The following is a 26080-nucleotide window of genomic DNA, read 5'->3' on the forward strand; positions in this document are numbered from 1 at the left end:
AACAATAATATCGTTTGAAGATTGTTTAAGTAATTGTAAAACATCTGAAGGAAATGCTTTATGATTTGTTTGGTGTGATGTTGATTTACGCAATGATGAAATAACAGGATCACTGGGAACTAGGAGTCTATTGATAAGATCAGTATTTGTTGCTTTTCTGGATGTTTTTCGGCTGAAATTTTCGCGATAAGATTTAAAGTCTTTATTTCTAGCCTCTTGAGCTTCCTCTGACATAAGTCCGATGGGTAATGTAAGGCTTTTAACTATGTCATGTCCATGTATCAATACTTTGTGAACTGATTGAGCCATGTAATACCATGGATAAAGGGACACATATAGTCTAAAAGTGTCAAAACAATAATCCTTGAACTTTAAGCAGTCTATTTCATATCCTGAAGAGAGCGTTACCAAGATAATGTAAAATCTGAATATAAGGTTTTGGTCAATACCCAGAATTTCAGCTGTTTGTTCATATGCTGCAAAAGCACGCCTTGAGGTATTGCCATCATTACTTGTTCCAGAACCACCACTTTTAGGGAAATCAACAACAAGTTCCATTTTGTTCATAAAATCAGTCTGAATCTTTTGTTTAGCTACAGATGCCTTTTCTTTGTGTTCTTTAGATCTTGCTTGCCACTTTCTTGTTTCTTTTTTATATGCAATGTGCAATAACATCTCAAAAAATCGAATCCATGCATGAAGACTGGAAAGACCATATTTGAACTCTCTGTTAGTATAATCTATATTAAGGATATCAAGACTATTCACATTTTTTGGAGAGACACCACACACTGAACAGCATTGGTATGAGTTATTTTTTTCAGATAATATTGTTTGAACCTTCCCATCAATCATTGTAAGTTCAATAATACAATTCACTTCAATAGAAGATCCGCAAACCTCTAATAAAATCATACCCAAGCTTTCTATCTCACTTTTAATGTACTGATCTTCTTCAATCACAGATTCCTTGGATTCCATTTTGTATGCAAATCTTATGGGTCTACAATAGGCTGTGGAGGACGACTTTTGATTTCTCCAAATAGACACCTTTTCGTTGCTGTTGTTAAATCCAGTCAAATCAAATGGGACAAGACAAGTAATAAATAATGATTCTTCACGCTTTAAATTTCTGTTAATTTCGGGTTCTGATAAAACTTGTTTATAAATGCTTTGGCCAGTAGCACCATCAAAACCAGCCTTACACGTTAGTGTCATTGTTTTTATTGCTTTGTCGTTCAATATCAAGTGCCTTAGCACAGGTTCCTGAACTGCACAGATTCTTTGCAAAGTATGAGTCATTAAATCTTTTAAAGGAACTGAAGCTGAATAGTCCTCCACTGTTATGTTTGCAGGATAACATTTCAATTTTGCATCTCTGACATCATTGTAAGCGGGGTAGATGTTATATTCCTTCTCCAAGGCTCCGCTTCTAATCAATTGATAGGAAGCTTTTGTCAGACTTGCATCAATTATTAAAGCCAGTGCTTCGTCTGCTGAATATTTAGTTGCTTTATCTGTATTTGATATATTTAAAACATTCTTGGCAGCAATAACAACAGATTCATCTCTAAATTTTTTATTAGCAGCAAAAAATTCATTGGATGAATGAGATTCAATTAAACAAGATACACGCCGTTTTTTAGTTTTATTAGAACTATTATCAAATGCAACTGGTTTTCGACCACGTCTACTTGCAGTTGGTTCATTGTCTTTTTTTCTGACAATTAAATATTCATTAAGCCAGTTCACAAACTTCTTTTCAAAATTTTTCACAGTATAGTTTGTAGATTTCCACTTTTTTTTATACAAGTAAACAAATCGTTGAACAGCATGTCTAAAATCAACGTCTTTAAAATCAGCAAATTTTGGCTGAATTAATTTTAATATATCTTCAGTAATATTTTGTTTTGAAATACTAAGATTGTTTTTTTGGAGAAAATTATGAATGTCTAAGTTTAACAAAACCATATCTAAATAATTATTGTAACAAGTATTTTGTATTTAAAAGTAAAATGTTATAATATATATATGCCGCCTGGACTACTAATACTTGTTAGTAATTAAGTTACTACAAGTGTTAGTAATTAAAATTAAAAGTAATTAAATTACTGTCAGTGTTAGTAATTAAATTACTAACAACTACCGAAAATATGTTGTTGCTATGTTATGCAAAGTAAGGTATCCATAGTAACCAAAAAAAGTTAACCTCATAAGAATTCTGAATCTCATTTTAATACATACCCCCAATATTGTGTATTTAGCGCAAGTAAAATACTGTTAAAACAACGTTAATGTAAAAATGAGTTGTTGCTATGCAAAATTTAGTACCATAGCAACCAAGTTAAAACATGCATAAAATCTGAACGGGGATTTAAGGGGACGAGCAATCAATTAAAACTCGATTGAAGCATCATATAGCTCAAATAAATATAAGACAACACATGGCAAATTGTGGTAACTATTAGTTATTGTGCGGCAAAAAATAAGTTTCTTGAGAAATTTTTTTTTTTTAATCTGTGATTTTCAAAGTATAACTGAGATAATATGCTATGACAAATTTATTTCACACATTGGTTTTTCTTATCTCTAAATACTCTAGAATAACATGTACTAATTTTTTGTTTCAAAAACGCAGATGTAATTGAAATATAACACAACGTTGATGTCACCGTTAATTACTTATTTATAATTTTTTTATTTTTTTATTTTATCTCAATATTCAAATGCTTAGAGTCCTGGTAACTAAGGGATTTAATATAAATAAGTTATCAATAGATTTCTCCTAATATATGTAGATACTAAAATTAAATAGGTTTTCAAGATTAGACAACTAAAACTTTTCCCATTTTGTCCACCTATTGACCCACTGTGGAATGGTACGTGTTGTTATTTTTTCCTTTCTTTTTTTTAAAAAAAGGTTGCATTTGCCGTTTTGTGATTTTCAGTTCAATTGTAAATATAAATACTCATTTCTTTATATACATATAAATAGTGTTATTATATTACATATTGTATATATGTATAATAACGTATTAAATAATTAATTATGAAAAGAAAAAAAAGAAAAAAAAATTCATTTTTCATGATCTCTTTCATTATTATTTATTATCTCGCACAAAATACAAGCGTATTAAATCCATATTTCTAACGCTAATAAATTTAACGTAAAAACAACTTGTTGCGTAATAATTTTAATGGATGAGTTTAATTGTAATTTTTGTGAAAAAATCTTTAATGACCCGGTGCTTTTACCTTGTGGTGATGCAGTATGCAAAAAGTGTCTTAAAAGCCATTTAAAGCTGAACCATGTTACAAAACACTTTAGCTCAAATAATATTTACTCTGATGAAGAAAACAAATATTTCTGTCCTCTATGCAATGCAAAGTTTCGTCTTGCAGAAGGCGTGGACAGTCTTCCAAAGTATGGAGTGATATCTAAAATGATTAATGAATCGCATCCAAACGAGGGTGAGTACAAATAATAATTAATAAAAAGGTGTGAGATAATCTGTACATATTTATAATATGTTCCATAATAAAAATTTTTAAGTAAATCAAAATGTTACAGTTTTTAAGTTTTTTTCTACTTTTTTGAGTTGATTTTGCTCTAACAACTTTAATAAAGCAATGCAAATTTTTGATAGTATGTTTATTCCCCCTGAATATTACCCTGACTATTCATGAAATGAATGATAGTAAGTATTGTCTTGTTTTCTAAAGACTTGGTTTAACAAATAATCTCATGACTACATGAGATATATTTTTCAAAAATTTATAGCAAATATGATTAGGGTTAGTCTTGAAAATTATTCATCTGCAATAGACATCCACATATATCAGTCTAGTGCGTACCTTACGGTTTTGGAAACGTCGCATTGTGTTTTTGTCTGAATAATCCCAAAATGACTTGCGTTGTTTAATAATAATATTGCATCTGTGCAATATATATCAAGATTTACTTTTGAGTTGACAGTTGAAGACCCTTTTTGTAGTAGAATTTGACTTTAAAGCAGTTGTTGAGGTTTTTGAAAGTAAGAAACATAAACAAAAAACACATCAACTAATTAAAATACGTAATTTATCATTTTGAACTTTTAAAATAATGTTTTGAAGTGAATTTTTAAAGATATCAAAATTTTTAATTCTTTCTACTTTAATGTACATTGTCCTCACTGTGCATACAGATGATATTGTTAATAAAAAAAAATCAGTTAATTAAAAATACTTTATACCAAAACAGTTTTCCAGATAAATTACTATTTTTAACGAAACGAATTGAAGAATTCATTGATTAAATATTTCAGCTTAATCTGCGAATTTAAAGTGTGATTAATACAAATTTTGCTTTCACAAAGAGTCTGTTTGTTGCTGATAAAATAAAAAAACTTGTCTTGATTGGCAACGATTTAGTAAACATCAGTACATTTATATTAAATATGATTTTATCAACAAGTAATGCAAACTTAGTAACGAACTTAGTATTTTGCAGATCTGCGAGAGTGTAAAAATACCAGATACAAATTTTTACATTTTTCACGCAGTTTTTAAAATTTGCAAAGTTTCATAAATAGCAAAACTTTAAGTGTCTTTTTCAAAACATTTTTTAAGGCAGGCGTAACGCAGTGGTTAAAGCATTGAACTCAGAATCTAAAGTTTCGAGGTTTAACTTTCACTCTGACCAGAAAAACAAACTCGGCGAGAAAAATGGTGCCGACTTTTTTAGTAAACGCTCATCCGCAACGTTTTGAAACAACACTATTGTGTCTTTTTGTAGCACTTTAATAATCTCAACAGCAAAAACAACTAAAAATTAAATAGATAAAACTAAACTTTACAAATAAATACAACTAAAAATTAAACTTATATAGATATTAGTACGATATAGCTAACAGTATATCGTACTAATATCGATAGCAACAAATATGCGATATCTGGGTAGAGGCGTGTCGTAATAAAATCGCAATTTTACAAACTCAATTATTACCATAAATATATTAGTTCCAATACTAATATTCGAGTTTTTTAAGGACGTAAAAGATAAAATTAAATAATAATTGGATTTAAAAAAAATTGCTTAAAAATTTGGATCAACTTTTTTTATCCTATTATTTTTATTTTCCTTTATCCATTATCCATTTAACGGGTGATGCGGAAGTTATCGGACAAAATAAAAACGTCAATAACTTATTTATAAATGAACTAGTAAATCAAAAAAAAATTCTTTTTTCAAATCCATGCTTTATGCAAGCAGAATTCTATTGGGCCTAGAAATTCTTTTTTTGTTATCTTTTGTAGAAGGAAAAATTACTGTTACGTTTTTAAATTTTTTTTTTATTAATTCAGTGTTCTTATGGGGAAATCAAATTAAATTTTTGTTAACTTAATTAAATTTTTTTGTTCAAATTTTTCCATTTCCTTGTATTGTCATCGAAAATGATTAAGTGTGCAAAATTTGAGCAAAATTGGTTGAGAAAAAAGCTTTCAAAAATTGATTTCAAATTTTGTGGCACACAAACATATATATATAGAAAGTAACCTTATATAAAGCATGGAAAAAACAAACTACAATTATATTTTTTTTAAATAAAGCATTTATCGTTTAATAAAAATGTATTATTTTTTATATGAAAAAACACCACCATCTGCAATTAATCTCAATTTCGCTCTGACGCCTTTCATATGCGACTGTAAAAAGTTTAAATCAATTTCTTGTAGTTTTAGTTTAATGCGATTAATCAAAACTTTCTCTGTTGAAGCTTGCCAATCTCCTTCGTAAACCTTCTGTGCCAAATGTCCCCAAAAATTTTCAATTGGTCGTGCTTGAGGCACATTTAGGGGATTAGATTCTTTATCAACGTAGTAGACATATTGGTCCATCCAATTTAGAGAATCTTTAGAATAATGAGAACTTGCTAAATCTGGCCAAAATAAATAGTTAAAGTCTCCATGATACTTGTGAATAAATGGAAGAAGTCGTTTTTGTAAACATTCATTAATATAGATTGATGAATTGGTCGCTACAGCCTTGGAAGTGCCAAACAATGGCTCGGACATACCACGGTCAGATATGGCTATCCACATTAATAATTTTTTTGGAAATTTCTCTTTTCCTATAAAACGAACACTTTCTGGGCATGTCTTTTTGTTGTTTGTGTAGTATCCAGAATTTCCAGGCATGTTGTCCCCTGCAAAACAAAAGTATTTTTCGTCATCGATGACTAGAAGCGATTTTGTGTTATAGAGTTGGTTAGCTAGTTTCCTGCTTCTTTTCTTTGCCTTTATTTGTTGTTCTATAGTGTATTTTGGAGTCTTTTCACGTTTTCTATATTTAATATTCATTTTTTTTTAACTGACAACTAATTGTTGATTGATTTACACCAGATTTAATACCTATTTTTCTCTGACTGACCCCTTTTCGATTGTTGACAAGTCTCGTTAATTCGGCTTTCTTTTCTCTAGTCCAGGATGTCGGACGACCAGGGTGCTTTCTATCAGAAAACGATTGAACAGTTTCAAGTCTTTTTAGGTTATCATATATTGTACTTCGAGCAAATCCTTCTTTTTCAAAATGATTTACGATTTTTTTTTATTTTTATATTAGGTTTATTTACAAAATAATTGCTGCATTTAACTTCATTTTAAATTATTGTGTTTCAAATAATAAAGTTTATATTTTATAGAACTTTTATGCTTACGCATAAAACCACAAAAACTAATTATTATGCTCAAATAATGAAATTAGGATTTGTCCGATAACTTCCGCATCACCCGTTATTCCATTTTAAAATCGTATATATTTTGTATACAAGCTGTATATTTATATGAGTATGTATACACTGGGTGGGAAATGAGCTAGCAACTAGCTAACGATCGTTAGCTAGTCGCTAGCTTATTTCCCTACCGGTGTATACATACACATATAAATACCCAGTTTTAAAAAAATATACATTTTTAAAATGACCGGTCAACATTAGAGAAACTAATAAAAAAATACAGGGCAATCCAAACAATGCACAAAAACTCACGACAGTATGAACTACAAACAAGAACAATACACAAGAATATATGTAAACAGTAGGGTGTCCCCCCTAAAAAACACTTCTGAAACTTTTCCCATTCTCTAAGGTCCGAATAGGCTTAAAAAAACTAAGAAACTATTATTTTTTTTTATCGAAAAGAGATACCTTTAAAACTTCATTTATTTTATAAAAAAGGAACTTTTAGGAAAAAAAAAACACGTATTTTAAGAACACTCCTAAAAATATATATTTCCAATTAAAAAAAGAAATATTTTGATTTGTTTCTTTGTCAAGTCTTTCTAAAGTTTCTTTCAGTTGTCTTTAGCTATGAGCATGAGACTCTGTTTCATGTCATCCAACCTGTAGCCTCCAACAAAGTCCTAAATTAGTCTAGTATTCCTTTTCGTGCATTCATCGACACATACTATTGACTTCGAAAATCTTATAAATAGATCAAACGTTTGCGTGACGTCTCCCTTGATCCACTTCCCTACCTCTCCAACAAGAATCTCAGCTACCAGTAGATTTTGTTTTCCCCATATGAAACTGCTCGGGGATATCATATTTGACAAATATCTCCAACATCGTCATCTTAACCTTCTCGTCAACATCATTGCCAGCTAGGAACAATATAACTGTCCTGTTAAGTACCACGCATGCCGCTGCATGCTAACAAAAAGGTCTGTCTTAGTTTTTAGGCTACAGCCAGAGATAGCAGCACCAATTGCTCAGTCAAGAACCAGTTATAACTTTGCATACTAGCAAGTAACGCCGAACCAAGATTGGGACATTCGTCTTTGATGCAAAAAAAGCATTTTTGAAAGCGGCAAGATCATTTGAGGGTGAATTTGCAATCAAACACGACTTTAGAAACCAAGATGCATTCCAGACAGATGTAAAGAAGGCTGCTGTCTTTATCATTTTTTTTCAATTTGCTCATAATCACGGTGAACTATGGTGAGTAAGGTTGGTCACCATTTATATTTATTAATTGTAATTTATATGTTATTTATTATACTTACACATTTATTTTTTCAATATACTGTATCTAGCTTCATAGTAGGTTTTCTTGTTGATTAAAACAAAATCCAGGTACTTCTTCTACAAAATAGAAAACAAAAAGTTGGCATAGTTTCTTGTAATCACACCTGACAAACGTTTTTAAAGCAAGGACCTCTTTTTCAAACTCCAGAGCTTTCTTAGCAATTTCATAAAGGGGTAAAACAGTTTGAAGCTGACTTTAATAAAACCTAACTAGGTCTATCATCTTCTTCCACTCTTTTTTTGACTAATCACCAATTTTTCTGGAGTTTGACATACAGCCCTTGTCTTGAGCGCTTCGTCTTCTCTTCAGTCAAAGCCTCCATAAAGTGTGAGGTGTGTATTTCTAGCATATGTCTTCCACAGAAGAGCCATATAAGTGAAATATTAAGAATGGAGCTAAGTATAGTAACAGATCCAGAGTGTATTCCAGTATTGGATGCCGTAGTGTCACAGCAAACAGCAAACATTTGGTTTATAATTTTGAAGTATTCTAGCATAATCAATTGCTTCAGTTTGCTCAATACTTTTGGAACTTGTTATTTCACTTATAGCTTCTTGCCTGAGGTTATAATCTCAGGCAAAAAATTATAATTACTTTTAAGAGAAAAAGCTATGTGTTCATTTTGTTGGAAAGAGGGTGAAACAGATTAAAGAAGATCAAAAATAACTGTTTCTGTAGAAAAAATAGCGGTCAGTATTGCATCTCCTGATACGGATGACACAGATGACATACTGCTATGTGTTGTTCCAAAGGTATTGAGCAGGCTGAGGCAATTGATTCTGCTAGAATACTTCAATAAGTATATCAAATATTTACTGTTTGTTGTGGCAAATATAAGGAGATATATATCTCCTTAAATTTCAATTTTTTTAAAATATCTTTTTATGGACTGTACTTCTTGATAGATTAATATCTTCTAGATTCACACTAGCTTAACTGCAAATAGCAGCTACAACTGAATTTTTTTGTGTATATCTACTCTGTATTGGGCAAAAACTGCAGCAGTACAATCAACCAGATCTTCAACACTTATACTTATCATTAGCTTAGATTTAGCAGAATGGCTGAATCTATTAGGTAAACCTTCATCATCTGAAAAATCTAAACTAAGTTCCACTTCAAAATTATTTCCAGATAAATGAAAAGAAACCTCAAGTTCTTTGCATTTTAATGCATTCATTATGATCTTACTTTTACCTCTTGCCTCCTCCCTCTTATTTAACCAAATTTTTATTTTTAACTGAACTTTGTAATACTTCATCCAATTCTTATGCAATATACATATTTCGCTCTCCTTTTTGATCTAGATAGAACTGAATATCCTCCTCTTTGGCATTCTCAGAACGAAAACGATTCAGATTTACTTTTTGTTCAAAGTTTGCGAATGAAATACTAAAGGGTGTGTTACTCTCCTCTAAAAACTCATTCGGTATCTTAAAGAAGTTGTCATTAATAGAGTTCCAGTTCATTGATTTGAGATGATGCAGATATATGTACTTATTATGGAGCTTTAGTATTGTTTCCCTGACACTGGATTTGCTGATATTAAAATCTTGAAACTCTGCTTTCTTCCAAGCGCCTATTACAGCAAAGGCAACACATCTTTGTTCAGAATACTTGCAGAAACTATCTTTGCAGAACAGATCCTTGTTCTCATGCTTCTAAAGGCAGGCTACTATTAACATAGTAGATAGAAATCTTATTGATCTAAAATAAAAATTGACAAGTATTTATCATTATGGTTTTTTTGTTCTTACATAATTTTTTGCCTCAAGGTGTCTTATTTTTAACATTAAAGGGTGAGGGGGTGAGGGTATGTTAGATTAAGTATGTATTGCATAAAATAGACAATTTTTAAATTTTAGTTTTGTATCATTTTGTATTTATATATAAAAAAAAAATAATTATTTGTTCTACTTGGAAAATTTTAGAAATTGAACGTATCTTAGAACATTTCCGATAATTGCCAACTGGTTTATTGGAAGCTCATCGAAAGTGTACTTTAGGAAAGAAAGCAGCCTCCTTAGATTCGTTGACACAAATTTAATTTTTTTTTTGAGTACGACCCATTTCAGTTAATATTTTTATTATTAGTTAAAACAATTTAAAAAAAATTTAATTCTAGTGTTCCCTATAAAAATTACATTTTATTATACAATTATCAAGTAAATAGTATTATGATTTTATATATTATTAAATATTACATAATTATATATGAAAAAAATAGTTCGTATACCATTAAAAAAACAGCGGGTTTGATTTTACCTGCTTACTACAATCAGGTAAAATCAAAATAATAGACAAAAACCAGTTATAATTAATCAGTATACAGAAAACACAAAGTTTATTCAACTAGTCATTATTTTCGACCCCCTCTGCGAATCAGGCTTCAATGAACTTTCTGTACCAAATAGGCCAGATGGACTGGTTCTTATTAAAAGCATTGGCTTTCCAAATCCTCAGAAAAAAAAGGTAAGGGACATCAAAAATGTAAAATTGTTGGGTTTGCATCTAAAAAATATAAAAAAATCTCAATATTTATCAAAAATGAAGAAATTGAGATTTTACATATCGTTGAAATTGACCTCAGAATAAATAGTCAGTCATACATATAAACTCAGTAGACATGAAGCAATCGGGAAAACATGGGTGCATAAAAGTTGTTTTTTTGGTACACCCTATTGTATAGGAATGATCCAATCTGTAGGTCATTCCAATAAAACCTAATGATATCCTCTATCTTGTGCACCTCTTTCTTGATCTTGGCTAGGTTTTCTACAGTCATACATATAGTAATCTCCTGTGCTCTTTTGTTTTCTCTTTAGTAAGAGCTTTCAAAAAAATGAGAGATGTGTTACTCCAACATGTGTCGCCTGCAGAGAAACCAGTGAAAAAGGAAGCTATGATGCCACATCATAGGGAAAAAATCTAATCAGCAAAATAAACTCAATTAACTTTATATTTTATAATTATCATTTATTTACCTTGGTTTATATTGTAAAATCAGAGTTTCAAAGTAATTAATCGACAGAATCTTCATTTATAAAAATTACAGCTTCTTACTCTGATGCAGAAAAAACCAACATCAAAATCAAAAGAAACCTCACTTATAGCCAGATTTTTTTTCTTACGTCCTTTCTCTTCTGTATTTTCTATATTCTTTATTCTCCCTAATCAATAATTCTTTATTCTCCCTATCTGTTTTTAACAGATATTTCAAATTCTTTGTCTACCTTTGTTGTGACATACCCCCGTTTCTGCCTTTGTTGTAACATTTTTCTATCCTCTTTCTAATAAAAAAAAAGTCTGAATAATTTTGGTCTATTGGTCTTTTGGCCTTTTTGTCTCATGGGAACGAAGTCAATTTGATTGGATCTTCTCCTTAAACTACCCCACAGATTCGTTGAAGAGTTTGTTACTCTCCTGTATGAAATCTTCTTGCATCTTGGTAAATCTACCCATGCTGGAATTCCAATTTTGGTTTCTTAGATGGATGAGTTTGCAATACTTAGTTTGGAGATTAAAAATCTTATCCCTTCATAGCATATAAAAGTATTATATCTTAAGTTAATTATTTATCTATGTATGGTTATTTTTTTTTTATCTGTTTATATTCGATTATTTTTTTGCTGAGTTGTTTATTTTTTATTTACATAACTAATCGCAAAAGCGACACACCGATGGTTATTATTTTTTATAAAATCCACCCTTTCAGATAAGATCGTTTCCTGGAAATCTTTGATTCCAAACTGCAGCAGGTTTTGTAGATTTAAACTACAAAGACCTTGGAGATTTGACAAACTGTATAAGTCTAAGCACATTTTCAATGCGGGAGTGCTAGTTCGAAGGCATCTGATTGATAGGATGCTTTAGAAGAAACAGTAGCTTTCTGGGATTATTATGTATTTTTCTCTTTTCTCCTTTACTAGTGGCTTTCTTGCGGAAACGACCGATTTTAGAGAATACTATGAAATGTTAAACTATATAACATATAATCATTTATTCATTTCATAATCTCAAAAATTTCAATAACGTGTGACCAAAACTGAGATAATAAATTTACCTTTTTAATTGAACATCAGCGACTTAGGTTATACACTAAGTAAAAATAAAGTAAGCAATCTATAGTTTGCTTATTCAATTTTTAACAAAATCTAAACCTTGATATGTTTATAAGCATTATACTTATTTTAAAAAGAACGCCAAAGCTTTTTTAAATAAGCATAATGCTTATAAACGTTTTGAGTTTCAAACTTTGTTAAAATAAAATAAGCAAACGACAAATGAGTTTTACTCTAAATTAAACATGTTGAGTTTTACTCTAAATTAAACATGTTTTGCAAAGTAAACAATGTACAAAAATAATTTAAAAAAATCAAATGGTTAAAAAAAAAAAATTTTCTTACTTTTTTCGCTTATGGTAAAATTCTGAGTTGTTTATTATTATTATTATTATTATTATTATTATTATCCAACTTTTTGCTTTTTTTTCAACTTTTAATTTAGTATATTTTTTATAATAGTTTTTGTTTTCTTTCCTGTTCATTTTTTTTTTTTTCATGTTCAGATTTACCTTTTCTTCATTTATCTCTTTTGTTTTCCTTTTAACCGTTAAAAAACACCTTTGCCATTTGCGATTGCATTGCCAACCAGTATAATTCAGTTTTCGCCATGTTATAGTATTTCAGATGCTACTCAATAGGGTGTTTAGAAAAATAAAATTTTCAAAACGCAAATACAAAAGAAGCCAAATTTGGGCAAATTATTGTTTATATTAAAAAATAATTTCACAAAAAAATATTTCAAGCAAATGCGCAAAAACAATATTTTACGCAAATACGCAAAAAAAAAAAAAGATTTTTTTTTGGCATAAATTATGCGAAATCTTTTTTTTATTTTTAAGCGACAATTATGAAAAAACCAGGATACACAACAATCTAAATAAAAAATTTGGACCATTATGATCACATTAGAAAAAAACATTTTACAAAATATTGAGATTTACCTTGCGCTCAAAGCCAAATAATTTAGTAACAATTTGGGGCATTTTTCGGGGTATTTTGCCGCTTGAGCACAAGGTACACTTCAATATTTTTTGAATTTTTTTTGTAATTGCATTTTTTTAATATTTGCCCAAATTTGGCTTCTTGTGAAATGCGATTTGAAAATTTTATTTTTTTGAACACACTTACTACTCAATGGACGCAAGGCGTTTTATAGACGTATTAAACACGTTTTGTGTACACTGGATACGCCTAGTATATACAAAAACGTTTTTTTAACCACTAAAAAACGTACTAAAATGTATTTTAGACGTATTAAACACGTTTTGTGTTTACTTAAGCTATTTATCGAGTAAACAAATATTTATTTTCATCGTATATCAGTAACGTTTATATAACAACAAATCATGGCAGACATAATGTTCAATATTATAATTATTGCAGAAAAATCTAAGTTATAAGGTAAGAAAAACCCTACTATAAAATATATGCATTTTTATAAATGTTTTTAAATGCTTAGCTTTTTAGCTATTATTTTTGTTTGTTTTTTTAAATTTTTGTTTTGGGTTAACATTGACTGGAATGTCAAAGTTATTCATAGGTCTGTCAAGCATACATAAAAGCCCTGATGTCTTTAATAAGACATCATTTAATAAGACAGGAATTTTATTTTATTAGATTTATTTTATTATTTCATTGACTATTGTCATAACATATACGAATATTATGACAATATATAAGGTGAAAATAACTTATGCCATAAGTACGTTTTAAGTATGAGTAAGTAAATTATTTTTTATTTTTTGTAGAGTATGGTTTCCGCACATGAAAGTTTGAATAAGCCAGTAATTGATTTTTTTAATACAGTATATAATCAGATAATATCATTTTATGCCAGTACATAAAAAACAAAAACAAATTCAGCATATAGGTTTTATGATCAAGAGCCATAAAAAAGCCATTAAAGATGCGAATAAAAATTATGTCAGCATAAAGCCGTATTTGTAAAAACATGAGTGCATCTAAAAAAGTGCACTGATTGGACGGAAGAACCTGTGAGACGGGGTGTTGTTATCAACATAAGTAATAGTAGAATTCAAAACAAGAATACACTATTTATATGGTGTAGGCTTGTTTTGGAATATTCATGATATGATCAAAATAAGATTAGTACCAGTGCACAAATCCAACTAAAAATAAGCAACTAAAAGTATTATTTTTAAAACATCTTCAACAAACACAACCTGAGAAAATAATGAAAAAAGAACCAAGAGAAATTTGGTGGTACGTATTACATCTGATGAATCTTGTGCACAATTTAATGAAATGTAATAAACCAAAAGAAGCAAATCCAAAAAGTGAAATAGTTTTCAAAAACCTAGCATTAAATCAAATGTTGCTAAACAGCTCCAAGAACCAACTCTTGTTGCAGAAAGGGAAAATCCATCAGTGATGATGTTGGATAATGCTGGTGAGAAATTCACTTATTGTTTCAAAAGTTATACTAAACATCAAAATGAAAACACAAAAAAATCTAGCAAAAAATGACAGATAATAAGAAATTATACTAAAAAATATTTAGTGCTTATATATTAGTGTAACTAACATTTACAGCATAAAACATAGTACTGCCAATCTTACCCCATAAAGGGTTAAAATTGACAGTTGCACCCGAACAGCAAAGTTAATAGTCTATCAATAATTTTGCATATCTAATTAAATTCTTTATTAGTTTATGACAGCAATATCAGTGTTGAACACTTAGAAATATTGCATACCAAATTGTTTTTGTCCAACTAATAAAAATAACATTTTTCATTTCTTTTTTCCTATTAATTCTTTTTAACTATTATTTCTTTTTTTTAATATGTCAATATTACCATTTTACCTCCTCTTTTTTAACATGAAAGGTTCACTTTTTTATAAAAAAAATAAAATTATTTGTAAACAAATTTATTTAATTTAAAAATATTTTTAGTTAAAGGCTTTTATTACAATTCAGAACTAATAATCGTTGATTTATTAGCTAGAGTTTAGCTGAACAAAACTTATTATTAAAAAATTTAAAATACTAGGCTAGAATACTAAGTGTTAAGAATAGAAAATAGGGTCTAGTAGAAAATTTAGTTCAAGTACCTGCATAAATGACATTTGTTAATCTATTTAGTTTAATATACATATAAATAAAAAAAAATTATAATTATATTACAGATTGACTTTCACTTTACTTACATTTGATATACAATTGTTTAAATAGTTAATTTTGTTTAAATTTTAAGGATGCGATTATAACTACTGTTGTGGTTCTTTTCATTTTCAAAATGGAACAAAAAATAGTCACAGGATTACATCAGTTCAAGAAAATAGTTTTGATTGCTATCATTTTTGCAGATATCATTCAGATGAAAAAAAGAAGTTGTTATGTTTAGAGTGTGGAGTGTGCATTTGTTTTTTGTGTAAAGAAATTGGTTATCATAAGAATCATGCCACTGCACTTGTCACCAATAGATGCGATACAGATGTGGTACATATTTACAAATATTATATATATATATATGTATATATATATATATATATATATATATATATATATATATATATATATATATATATATATATATAAATATATATATATATATATATATATATATATATATATATATATATATATATATATATATATATATATATATATATATATATATGTATATATAAATTGGAATTTTTTAAGTAAAGAAGTAATTTTTAAAGTGCTTTATAGATATTTTTTTTTTTTTAGAATAAACTGTTCAAAAACAAGCAGAGTTGTCAATACAAATCTGCAGAAGTTACAATGAATCTTCAAAAGATGGAACAGTTTGTATTTGATATAAAAGTTTGTAAAATGTTTTAATCAAGAATACAATGTCTTTAAAAGGACTTCGGATTTAAAAGATACAAAATGATTTTTTCTTTCTGGTTTTTGGTATTTGAGACTTTCGGTAAAAAATAAAGACATGTTTAAGAATTTTAGGTTAGAGGAATGATCACTTGTTGAACATGGAGACCTTATGTGTAATGGTGACGCAACCCTGAGACTCATGGCTAAAAAATAATAGGTTCCAAATCATTAAATCTCATGCATTTTTTTAAATTGCAGATTATAAGTCATCTAACATTTTTAGAGCTCCTTAACACCCGATTCCAGGAAGAAAAAAAAAGATTTAAAGCCGTAGTCTTTTTAGGCCTTCCTGATTTTAGTGTATTTTTTTTACATGTTAAAAAAAAATTTTTTAACTGACTAAAAAATCAACAAGTACATTCTTTGGTAATTCAAAATAAAATAATATATAGTTTAAATAAAAATTAATTTAAAACAAATCATATATGATTTAATTAAAGACAATATCTTTTGGTAAAGTAAATTCAATGTTACAATTCTAAACACGCTTATAATTAAATTCATATTTTACACTAGTTCAATACATGTTTATGCACCATGTACTTAGTAAGGTAGTATCTAAGTAGAGTATTTGTATTTTGTATAAAAAGACTATTAACTATGTACTTCATTACTTGCTTACTTACTATCATTACTTGCTTACTTGCTATCATTACTTACTAAAAGCTCCATAATTTTCTTTTCCCAAAAAAGAAATGAAAATAAAATAAATTTAAAAAAGATAAAAAAATAAAAGATCTGTTACATAGTGTGACATATATAAATATTTTATAAATAAGTTCTTCTCTCCTTAATATTACATATGTTTTACTCAGTGTAATGCTTATAAATGTTACCAGAATGTACAAAGACTTATCTCCAACAGTTAAGTAGAGCAGACATACACGTGAAAATTTGTTTATAAACAATTAGTTTAAATTTCATTTTATTTTAAATAGAAATACCAAAGTATATATATATATATATATATATATATATATATATATATATATATATATATATATATATATATATATATATATATACATATATATATACATATATATATATATACATATATATATATACATATATATATATACATATATATATATATATATACATATATATATATACATATATATATATATACATATATATATATACATATATATATATATACATATATATATATATATATATATATGTCTGCTCGATGGCAAAAAACAAAATCAAACAGTTTTAAAATTGGGAATGGGGTTCGTCAAGGTAGTATAATGTCGCCACTTCTATTTAACTTCTACATACAAGATTTGATTTCATCAATATCAAACCTTCGTATCGGATGTAATATAGGTGGTATATTCATGAATGAGTTGGCCTACGCTGATGATATGGTTCTAATTGCACCTAGTAAACGACCGGGGCTATGGCTTGGGCCAGGTTTGATAACACATAGCAGTGACCGGTGCCAGGTTTATGATCAGGGTTGCATTAATATTAATAGATCCTATAAAAATGTTATTTTTAATTTAAATTAATGATATGAATTTATTTAAAAATAATATTTTATAGGATCTATCAATTTTAATGTAGCTCCGGCCGGGTTTATGACCAGGGCTGCATTAATATCGATAGGTCCTATAAAAGTATTGTTTTTAATTATAACTTATATCATAAATTTTAATTAAAAATAACATTTTTATAGGATCTATCAATATTAATGCAACCCTGGTCATAAACCCGGCCTCGGTCGCGGCTTTGTGTTATCAAACCTGGCCCCGGCCATAGCCCCGGTTGTTTACTAATTGCACCTTCTTGGTTTTCTCTTCAAAAACTAATCAGATTTACAAATAAGGAATCTTCTTTAATTAATATGTCCTTAATATGTCATTAATACCAAGAAAACTGTATGTATGGTGTTTAATCCAACTCAAAAATTAAAAGTTATATCAAACTCCTTCCCAGAATTATGCGTGTCAGGGTGTGAAATTGCTTTTGATGAATCTTTTAAATACCTTGGTCATATAATTAAAAATGACCTAACCGATGATCTTGATATAACCAAAGAGGTGAAGGGCCTTTACACACGTACAAGTATCTTAATTAGACACTTTCATTTATGCTCTACCAGAGTGAAAGTTAAACTGTTTAAAGCATATTTCATTTATTTATATGGTGTTCCTTTGTGGCAAAATTATAATGATAAAACAGTGTTTTTTGGATACAACAAATATAATAGTGTATATTTCATGCTTTTAGAGCTCAGATTACCATCTTTTCGTACAATTATCTTAAAGTATAGACATGCTTTTCGTAAACAGTTGATGGCTTGTACCTTGGTGAATCGCTCTATGCATTCACTTAATCAAGGTTTAAAATAATACTTTTCTTTTAAAAACTATAGAGCGCGCACCCAATTTTTATATCCCTTTTGTGTGATATATATATTTTATATATATATATATATATATATATATATATATATATATATATATGTATATATATATATATATATATATATATATATGTATATATATGTATATATATATATATATATATATATATATATATATATATATATATGTATATATATATATACATACATGTATATATATATATACATACATGTATATATAAATAAATAAATAAAATGTATAAATAAATAAATAAAAAATTCCAAGGGTTGTATGTATACAACCCTTGGAATTTTTTATTTATATATATATATATATATATATATATATATATATATATATATATATATATATATATATATATATATTTATATATATATATATATACATACAACCCTTGGAATTTTTTATTTATACATATATATATATATATATATATACATATATATATATATATACATATATATATATATACATATATATATATATATATATACATATATATATATATATATAAATATATATATATATATATATATATCTATATGTATATATATACATATATATAGTTCTATAGTTTGTTGGCTTTAGGAAGAGCGGAAGGAAAAAAGTGATTCTTACGCCAACACATACGTCACTTTTAATTACTTTTGACTTTCGTCCAACATTTCCGTGTTGGACGAAAGTCAAAACCATTAATTTAATTACAAATTAATTGTTATATAAAAAAACCACAAAAACGCAAATTTAATTGACCAGAATGTTTTTAAAAACATTCTGAATGTTTTTATAACATTTTGAATGTTTTTAACAATATAAACAATGTTTTTATTTTTATTTTTTTTAATAAAATGTTTTTATTTTTATTTTTTTTAATAAAATGTTTTTATTTTAATTTTTTTTACTGTAAATCATGCGCGGAGTGTTGCTACATCGACTATCTTATAGCCTGACTCGGAAGGGAGTGCTGCTACATCGACTGACAAATAGCCTGACTCGCAAGGGAGTGCTGCTACATCGACTGACAAATAGCCTGACTCGCAAGGGAGTGCTGCTACATCGACTGACAAATAGCCTGACCCGCAAGGGAGTGCTGCTACATCGACTGAGGGTTTGGTTGGGGCAGGCAGTCTATCATTATTAAAAAAAAAAAATTCCGGTCTTGCATTTTAATTTTTACTTTTTGTCAACAAAATATCGAAAAAACTTTCGGACAACATCTAAGGGTTCTATATATATATGTATATATATAAATACATATATATATATATATATATATATATATATATATATATATATATATATATATGTATATATATATATATATATATATATATATATATATATATATATATATATATATATATATATATATATATATATATATATATATATATATATATATATTTGACAGCTGAAATGATCGATTGCTGCTTACCCAACAATCAATAGCTGCTTTAAAGCTGTTGACTGAAGGTGATTTAATAACTTCTTCTGGCAGAAAGTTCCATAAATTCGCTACTCGATTAAAGAAGTTTTTTCTGTGCTTATGTTTTGTCATTTCCTTAGAAATTTTAAATCAGTGACCTCTCGTTTGATTGTTGACAAATAGAAAACGAAATTGCCTTTATCTAATTTTTCAATATTATTAATAATTTTTTACATTAGTATTAGATCTCCTCTTTTTCTCCTTTCTACTAGTGTAGTTAGGTTTAATTTTTTAAGTCTTTTTGTATAGGAAAGATTTCTGATTGATGATACTAGTTTAGTAGCTTTGTGCTCGATTCTTTCAATATAGTCACAATCCGATTTAAGAAATGGAGACCATACCGGAACTGCAAACTCTAGTAATTGACAAATAAAAGTAATAAAAAGCAAACTAAGTAAAAGTAACATTCGAAACAAACAAAGGATTTTTTGATATGACCAAGCATTTTATTTGCTTTGTTAGAAGCATTAATCACTTGATTTTTCCATTTTAGGTTTGTATTAAAAAGTACTTCAAGATCTCTTTCTGTATCTGATTCTTTATCTGATGTTATTTGAATACTGTTTAAATTATATAAATAGTTTTTGTTATTGTGGCCATAATGCATAACTACACATTTTGATATGTTAAACAGAAGAAGCCTAGTTTGAGACCATTTGTAGACAATATCTAGATCATATCTAGATCATATATAATATATAATATATATATATATATATATATATATATATATATATATATATATATATATATATATATATATATATATATAAATTAGTAGAAAATCACTACACAGAATTTTTTTTTATTTAACACTTTTTTTCATCAATAAAGACTCATTAGAAACCAATATGCATGGTTTCTGATGAGTCTTTATTGATGAAACAAAGTGTTGAATCAAAAAAACTTTTGTAAAGTGATTTTCTACTAATTTATAATTGCTCTGTTCTTTTAAGAACATTGAGCACTGACTTTGTAGAATACATTTTAAAGTTGTTTAAATATATACATATATATATATATATATATATATATATATATATATATATATATATATATATATATATATATATTTATTTATTTATTTATTTATTTATTTATTTGGTTCGATTTATAAGGCTATGTCTGTAGTTAGACAATAAAGTATCTAAATTAGGCAAGCCTAGTATAAACATATTTGTAGCGCTTGAGTACTTGTCATATCCAAAAAATATTTTAGCACATTTCTTGTAACAAGAGTCTAGCTTTGTTATAGTATTTACACTAAAATTAGTCTATAGAGCCACTTCTTAAAAACAGAGGCAGTAGGTCTTATATAGTTGCACTTTTACCTTATTTGAGCATTTCTTGAATTGTCTGATTAATATCAGATCTCGATTTATATCAGCATTGTTAAACAAACCATTTTATACTATGTGAACTGAATTCTTAAATTTGTCCATGAAAACTAATTCACATCCAGCTAAGGTAAACAGTGGAAAATTGCTTGACACAATCTTACATCTCTGTTTTGGGTTAAATACCATACACACCGTTTTTTTTTGTATTAAATGACATGTTAATGGCAGTGGCTTCAACATATAAAGTAGTTAATAATTTTTGCAATCCAAACCAAGACGGAGCAATTAGTACAATATCGTTAGCATATGCCAAAAGATTCAAAAAAGTTTTCCTATTCTATGGTTAAATAAATGGATATTACTTTGAAAACGAAAAAAACAAAAAAAAAAGCAACTTCTTCTCAATCGAAACCAAATTAAGAAATTTTTATTTGAATATATTTCAATTAAAAAATTTTTAATAATTAAAAGATAAAATTAATATTTAATAAATATTAATTTTATCTTTTATTATTATTGCTTTTTTTAAATTACTGTATTTATAAATATTATTATTACTACTTTTATTTTATACTGTCTTTTTTAACTCTACAAATATTACTATTATCATTAATTTATCTTTGTTTTTTAAATCTTACTAGTATTATTTATAATGAGAGTGATAGTGATTCAATTGTAGTAATAGTTTTTATGGTTATTGTCCTAATTTTTGAATTTATTATGTTTATTTTAATAATTTCTGTCATAGTTATGAACTTTACTATAATTATTTTTACCATTGTTTTTATCATTAGTTATAATTTTTAGTAAAGTTATCATGATATAGTTACTATTTGTTGTTTTATTCACATTATTATTAATATTATTATTTTTATTATATTATTATTGCAATTATTAATATCATTTTTATTTATTAGTGCTTTATTTTCCTTTCTTTATTTTTCTTTTTTTTTTTTCTTTTTAATTTTTTTTTTTCTTATTTATGATTCTTTCTGTGCTTTATTTGTTATTTTTTTTTTTTAGGTGTCACTCCATTGACTAGTTTTTAACTATATGAGTGACACCTAACCTTATTTATGTGAGTTTATAAAATATTATTGTAAATTTTCATATTTTATGGTTAAATAAATGGATATTACTTACTTTAGTTTCACCTATGTTTCATCAAATATGCATATTTGCAATATTAAAAATCAGTGTATATAAAATATGAACAAGAACGGTGAAAGAATTCCACCTTGCCATACACCACTTCTTATGTTAAAGCTATCAGAGTTTACTTTCTGCCATCTGACAAACATGGTTTGATTCTTGTACCAAAATCAAGTAGACTGACAACATTCTTGGCAATTCCCTGATCAATTAGTTTAGAAAATAGTTTCCAACAGTTAACGCTATCAAAAGCTTTGTTGAAATCTATAATGCATGTAAATGCATGGCTTCCTCTAGAAATAAAGTATTCAACTGTCTTTTTTAAATAATATGTACAACATTGTGCTCTGATATACATATATATATATATATATATATATATATATATATATATATATATATATATATATATATATATATATATATATATATATACATATATATATATATATATATATATATATATATATATATATATATATATATATATATATATATGTAAATTATATTAGTGTATTCTACAAATAGAGTGCTCAATGTTCTTAAAGAACAGAGCAATAATAAATTAATAAAAACACTTATCTAGTTTTTATTTTTCGACAGCTTGTTTCTCCATCAGTAGGTTCATCAGGAAGCTCCTGAACGACCTACTGATGGAGAAAATAGCTGTCGAAGAATAAAAATTAGATAAGTGTTTTTACTAATTTAATTTATACATATGTATATTATAATATGTCTGTATATATATATATATATATATATATATATATATATATATATATATATATATATAAATATATATATATATATATATATATATATATATATACATACATTTTCAGATGCTCTTAAAGTTAATTAAACATATGTTACCATTAGTTAAAATATTATTTTGTCTGAGGAAAATTTAAATCTGTAAATAATTTTATTTATAAGAAGTTTCAATTATGTAAATAATTTTATTTTTAGCAATCTGGTTTGATCACAGAGGCTAACGTTAACCGTGAGTGTGATCAGTTGATTGATCTTATCGAAGTGAACCGTGCAAGAATGCTGGAGGAACTAGATAAAAAATACTGTAGCGTGTTGAAAATGTTAAACACTAATTTAGATATGTTACTTTTAGACTATAATAATCTTTTGAAAATACAAGACATTATTTCATATGCAATCAGTTGCAAAGACCCTGTTGCAATTCTTGAAGTAATATGTGTTTAAATTAGTTTTTTTTACAGGGTTTTGGGTAATATTTTGATGTTTGTGGGATTTTTTTATTAAAACATTTTTTAAAATAAAGATATCTTTTTTAAATTAGTTTTGAATACTTTTTTTAAAACTTATTTAAAATTTAACTATTTATTTATTTAACAAAAAAACTTCAAATATAGCTCTTTTTTTTAGTCTATGCCTGCAATTGAAAAAAGGTAAGATAGTGTATTTATATTTATTATATCTGCAGTTATATTTATGTCACTTTGTTATTTCATGCTAGCATTAAATCAAAATCAAAATTTATTTGTAAAATTCAAAATTATCATTTTTTAGAGATTTGCATTTAAAAAATTTTTAATTTTGATAATTTTTTTTTTTTTTTTTTGACTAACAAGAAAATAAGCTTTTGCTTAACTAAAAGAGGTAAGTACTGCTGTTATTCCACCAAAAAATTTTGAAAATATATCTTTCCGAACAACTCATTTCTGAACAACTCATTTCTGAACAACTCATTCTTTTTCAACATTTATAAAAATCTCTGTTTTATTTCCTTTTTATTTTTGTTTAATTCACTTGTTTTTTTATTTAATCTCTCAAAAATCAATAATATTTTTTGACTGGAACTAGAGGGAGTTGTACACAGCTCAAAAAAAATTTCCAAAATAGTTAATGGTTTTCTAGTTGCAGTAGTGTTTTTATGCTAACTTTAGATCAAGGTACATTTGATATGAAATTATAATTTTAAATTCAACTTATTTCTGTTACTCAACATGCTTTAACGCAACTTTACTTAAGTTATTTATGGTACAATGAGTTTTGTTGTAGCAATAGTTTTTAGAAACTAGTGGCACTGTTTAGGAGTCATCTATATTTCAAAGTTCAACATTTTGGGAGAGTCAAACAATTAATACTTGCTATTTTTTATGCTTTCTAGCCGCCATATTGAGAATAAACTCGAAAAAATAAAAGAAATATTTCAGTAATAATTTTCACAATGAATAATAAACAAAATGCTAACAAGTAAAACTTTTAATGATTTGGTTTACAAACATTGTGAAACAGTGTGTACAGCATCTTTTCTATTCTATTCTATGATAGCGTATGTTTTAACAATGATATGCCAGTTTGCTTGACCTTTTTACAAGTTTTTTACTTCTTACAATAGTTTAAAGCTGTAGCGTTTAGAACAATGCAAGGAAAATGTGGCACATAATTTTTTTATTAACTCATTCACCTCTAACAAGGCGACAAGCGACTGTTAAGTTAAGGCAGTATTCCATACAGGGACAAATAAAAGAATTGTACAAGTAGAAAATGGAATCAGTAAGATAATGGCAAGCGTGATAAAAAGAAGGAAATATAACAGATGTTCACTTTGCAATAGATTTCGCTTTGCAATAGATTGTATATATAGTTTCCATGAGAGGTCAGAAGTGAGTGGCTATCTAAAAAGATGTAATGAAGAGGACTCAGTGAGGTTGCCATTCAATAATATAGAAATGTCAACAATATTGTGATAGTTGTTTACAGTAAATAACTAATTTTTGTTGGATTTTAAATTCACAAGCCACTGCAAGTTTCAAGCTATTACATAAGAGAAATCAGATTTAAGATGTCTGTTCTAAGCAATCTAAAAACAGAGACTCTTAAGATAGGAGTATAAAGATGAGTGCTCAGCAAATAAACTTTAGACGTAGTATTGTCAGGAAAATCAATAATGAAGATAAGAAACAATACAGAGTCAAGGATAGAACCTTGAGGTACCCCATAAATTACTGGAAATGAAGAAGAGCGTTGACATTCAAAGATGAATTTAATACTGCGGTTAGAAAGAAATGATTTCATAATCTCAACAATTTTTTAAGATACACCATATGTAGCAAGCTTATGGAGAAGACTGGTAAGCTAAACTATGCTTAAACTAAGAGCATGTGCTTCCCCACTGATTTTAATACATTTTTGGCAATTTATTTTTTATTGATTATTTGTTACTAGACAAATAGAGTGCATATTGAATTCAACTCAGTATATTTTTACTGAAATGTTTTAATTTTGTGCAAATATTCATAAGTAATTATATTTTGGTATCTTTTATTTTGTTTACTTTTTCCATGGTGAGTAAGATCCAAAAAAAGACTTATATCAGGTATACAAAATCCATTCCATGAAGTACTTTACGCTATGCCACCACCATTACCACCATAAAGATAATTTGATCAACAAATTTATTAACAAATTGCACATATCGATAAGGTTTTAGATTTTATATTTTATGACTTTAAAGACTAACTAAGCTTTATACTTTTTTTTAGATATAAAGAACTTACCAGTAAAACTAATGAAAATATTTCACTATGCAAGAAGTTAAGAAAAGTCATTCCCTTTAAAGGGATGGTTGTGGATTCTCAATCTGCCAGGAAGACTTTGAAGCGCTTCTATTGGTTAGCTCCTCCAAGTAAAACATTTTCAGTTTTTTGTTA

At 27.2% G+C, this 26080-nt stretch overlaps 1 protein-coding gene across 10 annotated transcripts in view; it reads left to right on the forward strand.

The window, feature by feature from the left end:
• The first annotated feature begins 3097 nt into the window (after positions 1 to 3097).
• LOC136071910 (probable E3 ubiquitin-protein ligase MID2) overlaps positions 3098 to 26080 on the forward strand; it is a 41935-nt gene continuing 18952 nt past the window's right edge. Inside the window, exons 1-7 of one of the 10 annotated variants that reach the window (XM_065797719.1) lie at positions 3327 to 3471; positions 15350 to 15594; positions 15850 to 15926; positions 22385 to 22692; positions 23358 to 23591; positions 23790 to 23812; positions 25913 to 26055. In XM_065797719.1, coding sequence (XP_065653791.1) covers positions 22672 to 22692; positions 23358 to 23591; positions 23790 to 23812; positions 25913 to 26055 — 421 coding nt within the window. In that variant the 5' untranslated portion in view covers positions 3327 to 3471; positions 15350 to 15594; positions 15850 to 15926; positions 22385 to 22671. Of the gene's footprint in view, positions 3472 to 13322; positions 13533 to 14074; positions 14542 to 15349; positions 15595 to 15849; positions 16169 to 22384; positions 22693 to 23357; positions 23592 to 23789; positions 23813 to 25912; positions 26056 to 26080 lie in introns of those variants that run through there. The other 9 variants (XM_065797718.1, XM_065797715.1, XM_065797717.1 and 6 more) reach the window with 9 other exon arrangements.

This window comes from Hydra vulgaris, chromosome 05, assembly GCF_038396675.1.
Source record: "Hydra vulgaris chromosome 05, alternate assembly HydraT2T_AEP".
Taxonomy (NCBI): domain Eukaryota; kingdom Metazoa; phylum Cnidaria; class Hydrozoa; order Anthoathecata; family Hydridae; genus Hydra; species Hydra vulgaris.